Source organism: Hyaena hyaena, unplaced genomic scaffold, assembly GCF_003009895.1.
Source record: "Hyaena hyaena isolate Hyena2069 unplaced genomic scaffold, ASM300989v1 scaffold_30, whole genome shotgun sequence".
In the NCBI taxonomy this organism is placed as follows: domain Eukaryota; kingdom Metazoa; phylum Chordata; class Mammalia; order Carnivora; family Hyaenidae; genus Hyaena; species Hyaena hyaena.
The window spans coordinates 5,841,877-5,859,583 of record NW_024080662.1 but is presented as its reverse complement, the minus strand read 5'-3'; the positions used below and the strand labels follow the sequence as shown (position 1 = coordinate 5,859,583).

At 53.1% G+C, this 17,707-nt stretch overlaps 1 protein-coding gene across 1 annotated transcript in view; it reads right to left on the bottom strand.

The window, feature by feature from the left end:
* ELL (elongation factor for RNA polymerase II) overlaps positions 1–17,012 on the bottom strand; it is a 76,770-nt gene extending 59,758 nt beyond the window's left edge. Inside the window, exon 1 of the mRNA XM_039228097.1 lies at positions 16,864–17,012. Coding sequence (XP_039084028.1) covers positions 16,864–16,998 — 135 coding nt within the window. The 5' untranslated portion in view covers positions 16,999–17,012. The remainder of the gene's footprint in view (positions 1–16,863) is intronic.
* Between the last annotated feature and the right edge of the window lie 695 nt (positions 17,013–17,707).

Below are 17,707 nucleotides of genomic sequence, written 5' to 3'. Positions count from 1 at the left end.
CCTTCACAGTCAACACTGAGTCCTGCCACCAACTTGTCAACAGATCCTGGGGACTCACACAAGACCCTGTAACCTTGAGCAGCCGAGGAATCGGCTGGCCAGGGGTCTGATGATGCCTGAAACCCAGGAGATCCTCCACCAGGCTTCCAATGGAGGGGCAAACTCCTGACTTTCCGAGACACCTTAGGCCTTAATTATTCTCCTGGATGGCCGGGGCTACAGCATGTACAGAAGGCACAGGTCCGTAACATAACCATCACTGTTAGGGTGGAGTTCCAGTACCGCCGGCCCCTTCTCCCCTGCTCCTCCCAGCCCTGTGTCCTGCTCTGAACTTTGCAGCCACCCGGCCATATTAATACCAGTGAAGGTCTGGAAGCAATACAAGCTGTCCCCTATCCTGGCCTTCAGCTCTTCAAGGGATAGTGGCTCAGACAGCTAGAACCTGTATCGAGGCCCTCTGGGCACCCACATGAACACCAGGCAGTGGCAGCCTCCTGGGTCTGCAGCCTGGTTCAGCCCCAACTCGGCCAATAGCAAGTACCCTGTTCCACCACGCCAGGCCTGGGCCTTGCATCCTGCACCCTCCCATGACCTACCTGCAACACCCCCAAATGTGTCTGCCCTGAGCTTCACAACAGCAGAGGGACGCCCACACCTGCAACACGTGGTGTGCTTGCTCTTAAACAGCTGAGCCCCAGGAATAGCACCAAGAGCCCCAAAGAGAGAACACAGAGGTGGTGCCACATCTATTCAGACCAGCCACTCACCAAAGCCGAGCTGTGCCTAGCAGATCACACACTTGGTAATTCCTGTCACCCAAAAGCATCTGGACTCAGTGAATTTACACAAGAGACCAAGACAAGAAAGAGGAGAGGCAGGTCACAGGAGCCATGTGAAGATCCCAGAACAAACTACAGGCACAGCCACTGCGCCGGAGCACAGACCCTGCTGAGTTGCCCTCCACCCCTAAGGAGAAAGGGCTCCAAAGCCTCATGTCTTTTCAGAACAGCGCCAGTCCAACTTCTACTGACCGTCTTGTGAGTCTTGCCCTGCAGACCTGGGCACCGGTGAGTCCTATTCACTGGCCACATTCTCACAGCCCAGGTTCAAGGGGGGGAAGGGGTATTAACCTCATCTGCTCAGAGACAGGACCTTCCCCACAGAGATACTAGGTGGCAGAGCCAAAGGCAGGGAAGACCAGGGGCCACATACCGTCAGTCCTACACTCTAGGCCAAAAATCCATCTAAGAATCCTTAACAGAGCCCCACTTCCTGTCAGGAGGTACTGGCACAGATCACTGGGGGTCACGTGGCCGTGTGCACAAAGCTCCCAACCAGCAGCACCCTTTGCACAGGTAGGGAAGCCAGCCAGGCCTCAGCCTGATGCCAAAGCAAGCTGGAGGCACGCTGAACACAGGCGACCAGAGCTGGCTGTCCTCATCCCACTCACCAGATGCACCGTGAGCGGAGCACATTTCGCTGGAACAAGCATACATCTGTGAGCGTCCAGCACCAAAAACAGTGTGACCAGGGGAGGAAGGCACACACTCTTCTGGCTATGGCCTGCCTCTGCCTCAGACCTCTCCCTGCCTTCTCTCCACCCTGGATGTCCCCCACATGACCCTGCCCTTGGGCCTCCCCAGCGCACAGCACCTCCGCCCAGCCTGCAGCAGTTCCACGGTCCACCTGGTTCTGAAAAGGGAGAGATAACACTGGAAGGTAAGGACAGCAAAATCACGCCATTTCTATGGACAGAACCCAAGAACCGAGATACCTCAACCCTTTGGCAGACACCTGACTGCCGTTCTCCAGGTCTTTCAGGCTGCTAGTGTCTAATTCAGAATCCATCTATAGATGATACTCATCCTGAGCTGAGAAAGCTCTGGAAGATTCACTGAGGCCCCCCAGCCCATGTAAAGCTCTGTCCTAGGGAAGAGGAGATGCTTGCTGTCACTGTCTCTGGTCATCGGTGCTCCTCATTCCATGAAGCACACGTTCGAAAGACACTCGAATGAACAACGAACCCCTAACTGAGTGCATCCTCCTTTGGACGATGACACTGGTCCCACTGTCTCCCGAGGGACCAAAGGCTGAGGAGACAGAGGGAGGGGAGAGGGATGCTGCAGCCAGAGCCTGACTCCAGTGGGAGGCAGATGCCAGCCCTCCCACCTCTGCCAGGAACACCCATGCTTGGCCCTTCCTGCCCAGCCTGTGCATGAATGTGTTTCCAGAGTTCACCAGCAGGTCACAAACAAAAAGGCCAGGCCCACCAGAGGCTGTGCCAGTCTGGAGCTGTGCCCGAGAAAAGCTCCTGGGCAACCCAGGATGTGCACATGGAATGGGAAGCATCCCAAGTCTGCATGAAACCGGGGTGGGGGTGGGGGGGCAGAGTGTGGACAGTCCCAGGGCAGACACCCTCAGGTTTGAGGTTTGATTTAATCTACGCTGACCATGTATCCTCAGGTCAGTCACCATCCTCCAGGTGACCCCTCGGTGAAATGAAGGGGCCAGACCAAAAGGACACTCCAAGATTTCAGTCCAGCCCTGAGATGCAACAGGAAACCACAGCCCACGGGGCGGCAAGCCACAGCCCAGGGGTCAGAGGTGAGAGGCCTGGACAGCACATTCTGTTCGCACATGTAGTTCTCACACACCATCCCAACACTCCAGTCCAGCAGCTCTCAAGCCCTGTCTGTAAGGGCCAGAGAGTCAATCTCTTAGGTTTTGAGAACTAGACCATCTCCGTCACAAAGACTCAACTGCTGTCATACAGCAACAAGAAGCCACAGACGATGCTTTGTCCCAATACAGCTTTAGAAACATGGCTGGCAGTTTGGGCCCGCCCCCTGGGCCAGGGCTTACCAACTTGTTTTAGACTCTAAGGCTAGCACCAGAAGGAGAGCATGCCACAGGGGCGCCTGAGTGGCTCCATCAGTTAAGCATCCAACTCTTGATCTCGGCTCAAGCCATGATCTTGAATCAGTTCATGAGACAGAGCCCCGTGTCGGGCTCTGTGCTGATGGTGTGGAGCCTGCTTGGGATTCTCTCCCTCCCCTTCTCTCTCTGTCCCTCGCCACTTGCCCGCATGTGCCCTCTCTCTTTCTCTCTCTCAAAATAAATGAACTTAAAAAAAAATGCCATAACAGTTTACTTCATTGGCATCCTTATCCAATTCTGTTTACCTAAGGTGGCAGCAAATATGCCAGAGGCCTTGGTTTGGGGGGTTGGCAGCTACGGCAGCAACACTGGGCACAGCAGACCTCACCTTCTGTGAAGACAAAAAGAAGCCCATGACTGCTAATGGTCTGGGGAAAGCTCTACTACTAATGGTACAGAAAACAGAGCAGCCAAGGGGTGCCTGGGTGGCTCAGTCAGTTGAGAATCCAACCTCAGTTGGTTGAGAATCCAACCTCAGTTCAGGTCATGATCTTGCGGTCTGTGGGTTCGAGTCCCGCATCGGGCCCTGTGCTGACCGCTCAGATCCTGCTTCAGATCCTGTGTCTCCCTCTCTCTCTGCCCTTTCCCTGCTCATGCTCTTTCTCTGTCTCTCAAAAATAAATAAATGTTAAAAAAAAAAAAAAAGGAAAAAAAAGAAAACAGAGCAACCAGGATAGGGACAAGGCCTGAGACCCCTGTTAGGACCTGGAGAGCAATGTAGTGGGGAGTTACAGGCAGGAGACACCCAATGTCAAGGGGAAGGCCATGCTAAGCAAATGCCCCACCCCCAGCTACTGCAAACTGAGCTGTCTTGACTTCATTCAGTGGGCATTCCCCTTGCTGTAAGTGTTGCTCTAGGTCCCTAAAATCATACCCTCCAGATGTGAGGAGAACCACAAGGTCTATATCAGGAAGCTGAATTTCCTCCAAAAAGTCACTGTCCAGAAAAAAAAAAAAGGAACCTTCCAACCCACTTATCCTCCTCAGGCCAACGGCAGGAGGCAAGGCTACTCTAAGCCCTCTGGGCCCCAGTGTAACCCCCCCCCCCAACAACGAGGAGCAGCATGAAGGGGTAGCTGCCTCAGTCCAGCCCCTTGGCCCCCCTCTGATCAGCCTATGCTTAACTGTGGGGCCTGAGAGCAAGTGTGGGGCCACAGGCCCACGTGCACATCCACATCCCTAAGCAGAAGAAGCGGGGGGGGGGGGCGGGGGGGCAATAGGACAAGGGCAGGGAGTCCCGCCTCCACAATTGGATCCTGAGGCAGGTGGCCTGCATCTGCCCACAGAGCCAGAGAAAACACCACTCCTCCTTTGGCACCACTGGCATAGGCCCCAGCCCTGAGGCCAAGCCAAAGGCAGGAGCTCCCAAAGGGCAGGGAGCACCCAACCCGAGGGCCCTCCAGGCCATTTGCTACCTGGAAGAAAGCCCATTTTCCACAAGTCACTTGTTGACTCAATGTGAGGCTAAAAGAACTAAATTCACCAAAGAAGAGATTCTGCCCCATCTGAGCTCGTGGCCAGGGAAGGGCCCAGCAGCGTCAGGTGCCTCAGCGGGGAGCCCAGCCTTGCCAATTCCCCCTGCCCTCTGTTTGATTTGGGGACAGGGACACAGAAGTCCTGCCACTGGGAAGGCTGGGAGGTGGTGACAGTTCTCCTTGCCCGTGCTGCCCTCTACACTCAGGTGACCCTCCTCAAGATACTCAGGCAGGACCTGAAGCTAGCCCAAGCCCACCTCAAGTGTGAGAGCCAACATGACCCAATTCCCTGGGGTCAGGTTCTCTGTCACCTGCGACAAGGGGACTCATGAGCCCCTCAATGGTCCAGCATGTGTCAGAAGCCCAACAGACCCTAACTCCCACTGGAGAGTTTTAAAGGCTCTGCTATCACTTCACACTATCAGTATGGCTACTATCAAAACAAATAAACAAACAAACACACAACCCAGAAAATAACAAGTGTTGGTGAGGACGGGTGGCTCAAGAAACTGGAACCCTTATACACTGCTGGTGGGAATGCGAAACAGTGCAGCCGCTGTAGAAAACAGCTTGGCAGTTTTTCAAAAAGTTAAACATAGAATTACCATATGATCCAGCAACTCAACTTCTGGATATATACTCAAAAGAACTAAAAACAGGAACTCAAGTGAAAGAAATCACAGAAAGGCAAATACTGTTAAGATCTCACTTATATCTGGAATCCTAAAAAAGAAAAGAAAAGAGACAAACTCACAGAAAAAAGAGATCAGACTTGTGGGCACCAGAGGCAGGGAGTGGGGAGAGGAAACCTGGAGGAAGGGGGTCAAAAGGTGCACACTTCCAGTTATAAAATAAATAAGCACTAGGGACGCCTGTGTGGCTTAGTTGGTTAAGCGTCCGACTTTCGCTTAGGCCATGATCTCGCGGTTCGTGGGTTCGAGCTCTGCGTCAGGCTCTGTGCTGACTGCCAGCTCAGAGCCTGGAGCCTATTTCAGAGGCTTGCCCCTGCTGAAGGGAGTCTGTGACTCCTTCTCTCTCTGACCCTCCCCTGCTCACGCTGTCTCTCTCTCTCTCTCCTAGAAATAAATAAAACATTTAAAAAAAATTTTTTTTAAATAAATAATAAATAAGCACTAGAGATGTAACCTATGACATGGGGACTACAGCTAACAGTGGTGTGTGATATACGGGGAAGTTGCGAAGAGAATAGATTTTAAGATTTCTTATCATAAGCAAGGGGGAGGAAGATGGGCATGGAGGAGGGCACTTGGGATGAGCACTGGGTGTTCTATGGAAACCAAGTTGACAATAAACTATTTGTAAAAAAAAAAAAAAAAAAAAAAAGGGCGATTGCTATAACTCCCGCAATCCAAGATTTCAACCAAAGATGGTAAAGATGTGAATCCTAGAGATAGTGAAATAAATAAGAATTTATGAGAGAAAAAAAAAAAGATTTCTTATCATAAGGAAAAAACTTTTTCTTTTTTTGTATCCATAGGAGATGATAAACGTGACCTCAATTTGGTCATCATCTCATGATATGGGTCAGTCATGTTACTATTCTGTACACCTTCAATTGTATACAGTGCCAGATGTCAACTATATGTCAATAAAACTGGGAGAAAAAAGGGGGAGAAAAAAACAGACTCAAACAGATGTTTGTACACCTATGTTCACAGCAGCACTATTCACAGCAGCCAAGAGGTATAAACAACACAGCGTGCATCAACAGACAACTGGATAAACAAAATGTGGCATAGCCATACGATGGAATATTATTCAGCCTTAAAGGGGAAGAAAACTGCCACAGGCTACAACATGGATGAACCTTGAGCACAGTGAAAGAAATGAGTCATAAAAGGACAAATACCAGGGTGCCCAGCTGGCTCAGCTGCAAGAGCATGCAACTCTTGATCTTGGGGTCATGACTTCAAACCCCATGTTGGGTGTAAAGATTACTTTCTTACTTACATAAACAAACTTTAAAAAAATTTAAAAGGACAAATACCATATGATCTCACTTACATGAGATCACAAAAGTTATCAAATTCATAAAGACAGAAACTAGAATGGCAGGTGCCAGGGGCTAAGGGAGGGGAACTAGTTTTTAATGGGGACAGAGTTTCAGTTTGGGAACATGAAAAAGCTCTGGAGCTGGATGGTGGTGATGGCTGTATATACACTTAATATCATTAAGGTGTAAACTCAAAAATGGTTAAAATGGGGGGAAATGGTTAAGATGGTAATTTTATTTATTTATTTATTTATTTATTAAAAAAAAGTTTTTTTTGAGAGAGAGAGCAGGGGAGGGGCAGAGAGAGAAGGAGTCACAGAACCCGAAGTAGCTTCAGCACAGAGCCCAACATGGGGCTCGAACTCATGAACTGCGAGATCCTGACCTGAGCCGAAGTCGGACGCTTAACCAACTGAGTCACCCAGGTGCCCCATAAGATGGTAATTTTATGTTATGTGTATCTCACCACAACTTTTTTTTAAATGTTTACTTATTTTTGAGAGAGCAAAAGCAGGGGTGGGGCAGAGAGAAGGGGAAAGAAGATCCTAAGCTGGCTCTGCGTTGACAGGCTGACAGCAGTGAGCCAGATGTGAGGCTCAAACTCACGAATCATGAGATGATGACCTAAGCCGAGATCAGACACTTAAATGACTGAACCACCCAGGGACCCCTCACCACAATTTCTTTTTAAAAGGCTCTAAGAGGTCCCAGATAAAGACTCTCACTGACTGGTCTTAGCACTCCCAAGGCCTCCCCTGACCATAGCCTGTCACAGGATGGAACTCCCCAGAGAAAACGTTTGTCCACACAATGGAGTGAAATCAGAGTGGAGTCAGTCCCCTGACGGTGAACCCAGGAAGGGGCTGGAGCTCATCTACACCCACATAGGCCACGGCCGTCACAACTGCTTAGTCGGCTAGATGATGAAATTAACCCCAACTTCCTGCCTGGGCACCCCTTACCCCCACGCCCTCCGGCTGCCCCGTCACCCCAGCCTTCCTCCTGTGGCCAACTTCTTAGATCACATGTAGACTTCAGCAATCTCAGCCTCTTCCCGTACGGCTGCACCTGCTCCACTTCCCACCGCATCTCCTGCCCGAAGCCCGCTGTGTTTCTCCCTCTCAGCAGTCATCGCCCATGGCCACCACTACCATGCTCTTAGTGAGCCAACCCCTCAGGAAGGTAAGGGCCTCAGGGCACACCTGGCTAGCCTGCCCACCATGAAGCCCCCATGCCCGGATTGGCACCTGGCCTGCCTCAGCCCACCAGCAAATCCCAAGTCAGTCTGATAAAGAGAACATCAAAGCCACATGCACATGTCCAAGTGAGCGTTGTGGCGGGCCAGTCCCCACATCAGAAAGAGGCCAAGAAGCGCAGGGAAAAGTAAGGGGCAACCCCTTGTTATTCAACCTTTACGGACTGGGGCTCCACTTGCCCAGACTGGATGATGGAGGAAACAGGACCCGCACCTCCCATCCCTGGGGAACAGCATTCTCCAGTGGAGAGGGGGCTTGGCCCCTTGAGACCGCCCCCATGTCACTCGAAACAGCCATGAACTCGCATGCAACCTGCAGGCAACCACAGGGCCACCGCACCCAGAGCTCTGGGCCTGACTCCTCATACTCTGTCAGGAGCGGCCACCAGCCTGGCAGGCTCAGCAGGCACCCTCAGGCCTGGCCAGAAGCCTCTCCAGAAGCTCAGCCAGCACCTCATGCCCTCCTCTGCAGTGTGGCTCCTGCCCACTCCACCATCACCACCTGCTGAGGCTGCCCAAGGAGGATTGAGAAGAGGGACACGCAGGAGGGCCCAGCTCCCTCAACACAGTGGGGTGGGCTTCCTGGCAGGAAAACTGCTAAAAAATCTGGGCAAAGTCATTTATTTAAAAAAGAAACCCTTAACAATAGAGACAAGCAAGTGGATATCTTAAGTTCTTTTTTTTTTTTAATGTTTTTAAACATTTTATTTATTTCTGAGAGAGAGAAAGAGACAGCGTGAGCAGGGGAAGGTCAGAGAGAGAGGGAGACACAGAATCCGAAACAGGCTCCAGGCTCTGAGCTGGCTGTCAGCACAGAGCCCAACCCGGGGCTCGAACCCACAAACCATGAGATCATGACCTGAGCCGAAGTCAGACACTTAACCGACTAGGCCACCCAGGCGCCCCTGGATATTTTAAATTCTTAAAGGCTCACATTTTCACTCAGCAGAGTTAGCTGGAAGGGCACACATTCAAGGAAGGTGTCCCGGAGTCAAGTCTCACTGTCCCCTTCTGAGGAACAGTGAGAACACCCACGACAGCACAAAGACATGGCAGATTAGCCAAGGCCCTCGATCAGAGGCAGCTCCTTAACTTCTCAAAGATGGGGTGACCCAAGGCTACCTGTTCCACAGCACATTTGAGGATGCTGGGAAGTGGTTAAGTGGGCACATGGCCCTGGATCCAACTTTCTCTATGCTTTAGACAGCGCCCCCCCGTCCTCCATCCAGCTGTAGTTCCCCCAGTATCCGGAGCACCCACTCTCCAGAAACTGATCAACACCAGCACAATCAGGGAAACCGGGCATCCAACTACCCCTGAGCAAAGAACATAATCCAAGAACTGGGGGGCGGGAGGAGGGGAGGCTGCTGGCTTCCAGAGCTGCCACATCAATTCAAAACACCTTCCAATTATATTCAGGACATTTGAAAGAATCATGTGACATCCACATCTGGGTACAAAAGCAGCAATGCAGGGGCACCTGGTGGCTCAATCGATTAAGCATCCAACTTTGGCTCAGGTCATGATCTCGCAGTTCATGAGTTTGAGCCCTGCACTGGGCTCTCTGCTGTCAGCATGGAGTCTGCTTGGGATCCTCTGTCTCCCTCTCTCTCTGACCCTCCCCTGCTCATTCTCTCTCTCAAATAAATACTTAAAAAAAAAAAAAATACAATAGCTCCTCATTCTCTCTAAAGAAGCAGCAACCCAGAAAGACATAGGCTCTTTAGCCAGCACCAATGAGGGACTGTACATACATCTAGCACCTTACCCCTCGACATTAATGACAATGATGCACACCCACCACAGACCGGCAGCAGCCCTCTGATCACCCCCCTCATCTTTCCTCTGGCCTAGAGTCATTCCAGAGGTGACCATCAACATCTTTTTGAGCCATGCATAACCTGACTCTCACAAACGCAGCTCAGGCATGACAATAAAGCTGAGTGTGTGAAGATGTTTCTGCCACACGGCCAGAAGCAGGAAAGGTTGGAAATGTCCACCTCCCCAGCCAGCCACAGGTGGCTGCCCAAATACTTCCCACATCTGTCCCGCTGCCCATTCCCCAGGGCCACTCCAGCTCAGGCCTCAGAGCCACCGTCCCCAGCCTCCTCTGCCTCTAGCCCTGCCGTGCCTGACCATCCACTTCCATGGGCCAGACCACATCTCTCCCAAGCCTCAATTTCAATGTATAGAAGTTGTACCACCCAGCCACCTGCAGCCTCAGGCTCCACCCTGATGCACAGGCCCACCAGGGGTGCCCCTCACAGCACTTCAGTGCTTCTGCACAGCCCTCAGCAGGGGAGAGCAGACAGGGCTCCCAGCACACAGGAATCCCCAGGATCGGCATGGTGCCCCCAACATTATCAACGAATCCCGATCCATCAGGGTGCGCACTGCAAGGGAGATGCAGTCACTAGAAAGTGAAGCTTACAACTATGTTGAATAACACAGCTAATATGGTGTCGGGAAAGAAATAAGATCTAACATAAGAGGACGTCACTGTGAACGATGAGGTCCCCAGACGCAAGACAGAGGAAGGCGCCAAGCTGTCAATAAAAGAAACGGCCTTGGCCCATGGGAACAGGAAGTCGCTCCTTTCAGATATTTTGCAAGTTTTCCATGCTGAGCTCTACTTTAAAAAAAAAAAAAAATTAATGTTTATTTAGTTTTGAGAGAGACAGAGACAGAGCACAAGTAGGGGAGGGGTAGAGAGAGGAGACACAGAATCAGAAGCAGGCTCCAGGCTCTGAGTTGTCAGCAGAGCCCGATGCAGGGCTCGAACTCATAAACTGCAAGATCATGACCTGAGCCAAAGTGGGATGCTTAACTGACTGAGGCACCCAGGCACCCCTATACTCCTTTTATAGTAAACGTTTCAATGCGTGTTACTTTTTTTTTAAGGTTTTATTAATTTTTGAAAAAGAGAGCGTGAGTGGGAGAAGCGTGGGGGGAGGGAGGGGGAGGTGTCAGAGGATCCAAAGCGGGCTCTGCGCTGACAGCAGGGAGCTTAATGCAGGGCTCGAACTCAGGAACCTCGAGATCATGACTTGGGCCGAAGTCGGCTGTTCAACCAACTGAGCCACCCAGGTGCCCCTCCACATGTTACTTTTATGGAGTTCGGGGACCCCATGAACTTGACAGACATGTGAGGGCCCCCTCCCCTCCAGAAGGGCTGCAGGGAGTCACCAACATGCCCTGCTGACCTGGTGACTCAGCCAAGAGCCTCATCACAATGTGGCCAGGGAGGGACCAAGCCCACAGAATATAATTAGCATCAGACTCCAGTGCCGCCACTTGGTGTGGGGACAGTAGGTCTCTCTCTGGATAGTTACTTCGGACATCAGCTTTTTATTAAAGAGTAAAGTGACAAAACAACTACATACCGTAATTGTCTGTCACTCAATGCATCTACAAGTCAGAGGTCATTCAGGGGGATTGTTCTCAAAAGCATCCCTTTGGGCACCTGGTTGACTGTGGAGTGGCCACGTATCACTGGAGGTAAGATCTCAGACAGGGGCACCTGCACGGCTCAGTCGGTGAGCCTCTGACTTTGGCTCAGGTAGGATCTCACAGTTCATGAGTTTAAGCCCCGCATCGGGCTCTGTGCTGACAGCCTGCAGCCTGCTTCAGTTCTGTGTGTCTCTCTCTCTCTCTGCCCCTCCCCTGCTCATACTCTGTCTGTCTGTCTGTCTCGAAAATAAATAAGCATTAAAAAAAAAAATTTTTTTTTTTTTTAAAAGACCTCAGACAATTCCAGGTTGTGCTCATCACAGACCAAAGAGAAACTCATAGTCAGGGGCAGGGGAGCACGGCCCTAAAAGCAAAGGCCTCAGAGGAGGCCAAACCCCACATGTGTGGACTGGCAGCCTGGGCCTGGCCAGGCAGCATCAGGCAGGGCTGCTGCCACAGAAGGATGGGATCTCCTGAAAACAGTGTCTGCTCCAGAACCAGTTACTCGGAACAGGAGAAGCAGTGTTATTTTCAAAGACACTCCAGAGATGTCACAATCCGGGTATGATGTCAAAACTACTTCAAGGGTGATGAACTCTGGCCTTGTGATGAGTCAACAGAGGGTGGGTTTCTGCCAAGCAGCCTGCTGTTTACATACAAACACCACAGTTACCGTGGTGGTGGTGCAGGAACAGCATGGAAGCCAGAAGCCTAGGCAAGGGTCACAGTGGCAGAGGCGGGGCCCCAGCCCCTCACCACAACTTCACTGGCCACCTGCAGAAGCCTTTGTCCCTTGCCCCCACACCCTGGGTCATTCACACATCCTCTCACTGCACCTGTGGGACAGGAGCCTTCTAGGAAGGATTCACCCCACCTGAAGTATCAAGAGTGTGCTATGAAATACACAAGTAAACTGAACTCCCTCCGAGGGCAGGAGCCAGGAAGCGGTGCTCTTGACACCACCAGGCCAGCACAATCCCCCGGGCCCAGCCAGGCCACCTCCCTGAAGAGGGGGCAGAGCTTGAAGCCACACACGGCATTCAAGCCTGACACCTGGTTCGCAGCCCCGTCCCAGTTGGGAAATTCCTTCTGGTGACTTGACCTCCCAGAGCCTCTTCCCATTTCCTCACCTGACAAGTGGGAGCCACTCCCCGCCACAGGGCTGACAGACGGGGGTGAGATAACATAACATGTGCAGCTTGGGGCAGTGCTGGCATGTGGCAGGTGACCTGCAGGTGTTGGTTATCACCATCTTTAGGCTTTCTCAGGGCAGGGGGCACAGTACAGTTACAGGGACAACCTCAGGAATTTGCAAGGCCATTCATGTCACCAATGCTTGCAGGAGCCCAGAGCACTGGCATTTAACTAGACCTCGAGACCATGGTGGGACCCCTTTTTACAGTTGTGTCCCAGTGGCTCAAACTCCCTCCCAACTCAAGAGGCAGCCTGGGCCAGAGGACAGGCCAAGTGATCTTGAAGGTGGACGATGACCCTCTGAGCCCCAACTTGCCCTCGAGGCACAGTGGGAACAATAAGCTAGCCTTCCAGCCAAGGTTGTCAAAAAGAAGACACGAGCCTGGACAAAAGATTTAGAGGGGCCCAGCCCATAGCCAAGAGGAGCAGCACCAGCTATTCCTGAAGACGGCTGCTCTGAAAAGCAGACAGAGCTGGCATGAAACTGTCCTGCTTAGGGCTAGGTGGGCACCCTCAGAAAGGGGAGACAAGCCTACTTCCCGGGGCCTCACTGTGAGAAGGGAACAGAGGCTAAATTAAGGCTCCTCCCGCCACCAGTGCCCGGGCTGACATCCACACAGCCACCCCCTTAGCAGCAGGCCAGCAGCCCCCAGCACAGCTCTCGAACAGGCATGGAGTATTCGCTGAAGGTCTCCTCCATGTCCTCTCCCCACACACCCTTCCCAGGACAGAGCCTTGGCAGCTGCCCTCCATGCCCCAGCATCCTCCCCAGCCTCTTGGCTCAAGGCTTGAAGGCAGCATGCCTGGGACGCCCCCACCTCCCTACACAGGATCCCTCACCCAGAGACCTCAGCCCTGGTATCTCCCAGAAGCACCCCTCTCAATCAGCACCCTTTTATACTGCCCCACAGCATCACATCACCCCATTTTATTTCCTTCCTGCTGCTGATGACTATCAATTTTTGTGCCCATTCTGTGCTGTCTTGTTCATTATTATATGACTCCTGCCTCCAGAATGTCAGCTCATGACACTAGAGGCCCATCTCAGTCACTTCTGAACATACCGCACCTGAGCAGTAGCCCTGTACAAACCGGGTGCTCAATCAGGTTTGGGTGGATGCAGGAGCCCAGGCTCCCTGCCTCCCACAAAAGCGTTTCAAACCTCCAAGGGGGGACCAGCTCTGGGTCCAAGTACCAAGTCCTGAGAACAAGGAAGGAGGGAGGTAGGGGGTGTTGGGGCTACTGGTGACCATACACATGTAAACAGAATCCTCCCAGCCCTGAGAGAAGGAAGAGCCAGAGCTGAGAGAGGGCAGGGCACTGGGACCCTCACAGCCCTGACAGAAGGATCTGGAGCTAGGAGGTGTTGGGTACTGGGACCCTCACAGTCTTGAGAAGGATCCAGAGCTCAGAGGTGGCCAGACACTAGGAACCTCCCAGCCCTGAGAGAAGAAGAATCCAGAGCTCAAAAAAGGGTCAGGCAGTGGGACCTGCAACCCTGCAAGAAGAAAGAATCAGAGCTGGGAGGGGTCAGATACGGGGATATGCACAGTCCTGAGGACAAGAAGGGCAGAGCTGGGAGAGGATCAGGCACTGGGATCCTCAGAGCCTCAACGAGGAGGAATCTTGACTGGGAGGGGTCATGCACTAGCCCAAGGCCTCAAGCAGATAGAACCAAGATTCAAACTCAGATAGGCTACAATCTTCAGGCTTTTTGAGCCCCTCCCTGGGCCCTCAATTTTAACTTAACACTAATATGCTCCTCTCCACCAAGCAGCTTATAAGCCAAGAGAGAAGGTCACTCAGCAACAGAACCCACCCAATCCAATGAAACACCCAGGTGGTTGAGGCAGGTGCCTCGAGGGTCAATCCCTCAGAGCGGCCAGGGAACACTTCTCTGAGCAGGTGCATGACGCTATCTCAGAAGGATGGGTCTATACCTCCTCCCTCTTCTCTCCCAGAAGTAGCCCATCACAGTGAAAAGGGAGATCTATAGGCATAGCTGCCTCGGGACTCACTCGAGTTTTTGTATTCAAGAAGAGGCTTCGTGAACCCAAGTCTAGGTGGTGACAGCCGTGTATATTACCTTCTGCTACATTCCAGGCTGGCCACCAGGTCTACACGAAGGTAGCTCACACTCCACACCCCTCTGGAGAAAGAAACCAAGGGGGACTTCTACTCAGGCTACTCCAACAGCCAGGATTACAGGCTCTCTTCGGCCACAGACAAAATTTCACAGGAACTTCCTCTCCAGTCCCCTGCCACATCTGAGTCTGTAAAAGTCTCTTTGCAATTAAAAGTAAAAATAAAAACCCTCTCCACAAGTTGCTACTGACAAACCATATAATAACCACAGTGCGACAGAATAGAAAACTCCAGACACCACTGACCGCTGTATGTAAGAGGTTTTGTTAATAATCCATACACTTCTCCGGTGGTACAAACCAGTTCTTCCAGGCACTTTCCCCATGCCCACCACCCAGAAGCACCTAAGCTGCCCTGATTTTAGCTCAATCCACTACATTGCCCTAACAAGTGACATTAAACGTGAAACTGCCACGTAACTTAAATTAACAGTCAGCTTCTGAGAAAAACTCAAATTTGGGTCACCCTCAAAGTGTAGTCCAGCTGGCCTAGACGCCCCCACTGGCTTGGAGAAGTTCTTCGAGGGAGCCCCTCCTGGCTGATCAACACTGCCATACACAGCTGTGCTTCGAGTGGGATGAACTGGAGTCTGTCGTTACCTTCACCCGCACATGAGGAAGATCCAGCTTACTTAGGGGATGTAACCAACACCCTAAATTAAAAATAGCAGTATGACAGCATGAGGTGGACACACAGGCAGCCCTTCCAGACGACTAGATCAAGCAAGGGCAGCATGGCAGGGAAGGCGGGGCTCTCAAGTGACCAGGTACCAAGTTCACCTTATTTACATGACTCATGAGCTCTCCCCCAGCTGTTTCTAGGAAAGCCCGCCTTCCCGCAGGACAAGTCGGAACTGCTTAGGGAAAAGACTCTGGGCTGGAATGGCACAAGGAAAGGAGACTTAAGCTGGACCCAGTGTCCCCACCACCTCCTTCTCACCTGTAAGGGCGCCTTAGCCTCATCTTGGGGAATCCTTTTGACAAGGGGAGAACTTGCTCTTCTAAAAAAAAGAGACCTCTTCTGTGAATGGGAAACTGTGACACCAGGACAGGAAGGAAACTGCCACACACACACACAAAAAAAAAGTGGGAAGAAGCACGGGAAGGGTGGGCACCGGGAAAGTGGTGGGGACGTAACAGGAGAAGAAATTCCCGGCTTAGCTAATGGTGCTGAACAAGTCTGGGGCAGGAAGAAAGCCACATTCCTTCCTAGTTAGTCTCTCTCCTCACCCGCCCTCGGGCCCCCCCATTCCCAGTACACACACACACACACACACACACACACCAAGCAAGGCCTCCGTGAGCTGGACACCCCTCCCCAGCCACTTTATGACTGCAAAGTCCCCACTTTCCAGGCAACAAGTTAAAGGGCTCCCAAGCCACTTCCTCCCCCCAGGTCCTGACCACTATGGGCACCTGCAACTTCTGTCCCAACACAGATGGAGGGCGCCATGACACAAACAGAAATGGGAAGAAGCAGGTTTCTGACCAGTGTCCCAGATGTGCCCCCAAAGTCAGACTTGAAAGAAGGTACACAGCAGCCTCCCCCAACCCACGCACACTGAGCCAGGTGGCAGAAGTGAAACGCCTCTAACTTCCCCAGATGGGCCCAAATCAGCCCCTGAGAAGTTTGAGAGTCAGCAGCTAGGTGCCCACAAGGGGCTCCCGGCCTGCGAAAGGCTGTGACACTCGCCCACCCCACCCCCCGCCACAGGCACACCTTCTTCCCCCCCAAAATATTCCCACTCTCTAAAAATGTCCAGTAAGAAAGAGTCACCTGCCAGGAGTAGGGGAGTTGGAAACAAGCTGTCAGTTTCTGCTCAAACTCCCCTTCCCAAGAACCAACAGTGAGCCCAATTCCAAGGGCTCACTGGTGTCAAAGCCGGCCCGCCAACGAAGACACGGCCTCCCCACACAAACGGCAAAGGATCTCCACAGGTGCCCCGACAGCGGTGCCCCACTCATCCACCATTGCCTGGTACCCAGACGGAGAAGCCCCAAGCCTCCCCTCCACCGCGTCCCCGAGCTAGGTGAACAGCTCAGTCCATGCCAAGGGGCTGGGTGAGCGAGGAAAGGCTCTGGAGCCTCCGGGTACCGACTTAGTCGCCCTCGCCCACCCCCACCCCCGGACCAGACGCGCGAGCTCCGGGTCGTTCCCTCGGCCGCCTCGGGGCGCCCGCCAGTGTCACCTCCCAGCGCCGTGAAGGAACGCAGTTCCCCGCGCTCCAAGCTGTACAGGTGCCCACCCCGCGACCTGTCGGCCCAGGAACCTGCGAGCAGCACCTCGGACGCCGGACCCCGCGCCCCCAGGGCAGGACGCCTCAGCGAGGGGCGCGTGAGGCCGGCCTGCGCCTCGACTTCTCTGACGGACGCGTCGGGCCCCGCGCCGCTCACCTGGCTGGAGCGGTAGCTCTCGAAGGCTCTCAGGGCACTGTCGGTAAGCTTCACGTGGAACACAGACACCTTGCTGCCGTCGCTCACCCGCCCGCAGGACAGCCCGTAGCTCCGATCCTCCTTCAGCGCCGCCATCTTGCGACCATCGCTCCCCCGCCCCCCCTTCCCGGTTCCAGCGCCGGCGCGCCGGCCACGCCCCACCCCGCCGCCCTCTGACGCGCTGTATTATTCATAAGACGCGACTGGCCACGCCCCCTCTGGATCTAACCTGGCCCACAGTCACCTCTGCACGGCCCGCAGACTGTTGCATTATTCATGACCGCAGCTGGTCTCGCCCCCTGTGGACCTGGCGAAGCTCACAGTCACCGCCCTGCTGTGCTGTATATTCATGAAGCGTGGATGGCCCCACCTCTCAAGGTCCCAGAGAGGGCGACTTCCGTACCCGGACTCCGCCCCGACACGCGCACCCCTCCAGGCCCCGCCTCAATATGCATTATTCATGACCCTGACTCAGCCAGACAGGTCGAAGCCACGCCTCTCTAACCGCTGACGTGATGCATTATTTATGAGGTCGCACCAAGCCTGCCGTCTTTGGTTTCTGTTGAGAGCGGTAGCCTGTGCGTGAAAGGGGCGGGACGGGTGCACAACACGTGGGGGGCGGGGCTGGATATTGGCCTTGGTGAGTGGGCGTGGCTATGCAAACTAAGCGCGCGTTGGACGCTGGGTTGGGCTGGTGGGGCTTCCTTTAAGGTAAGTAGATGGCATTCCCTGGCCCGGGCTGCTGGGGAATTGGGAGTGATGGGGAGGCGGGAAATTTTGCTCATGATAAGAGTAGACTTTTATT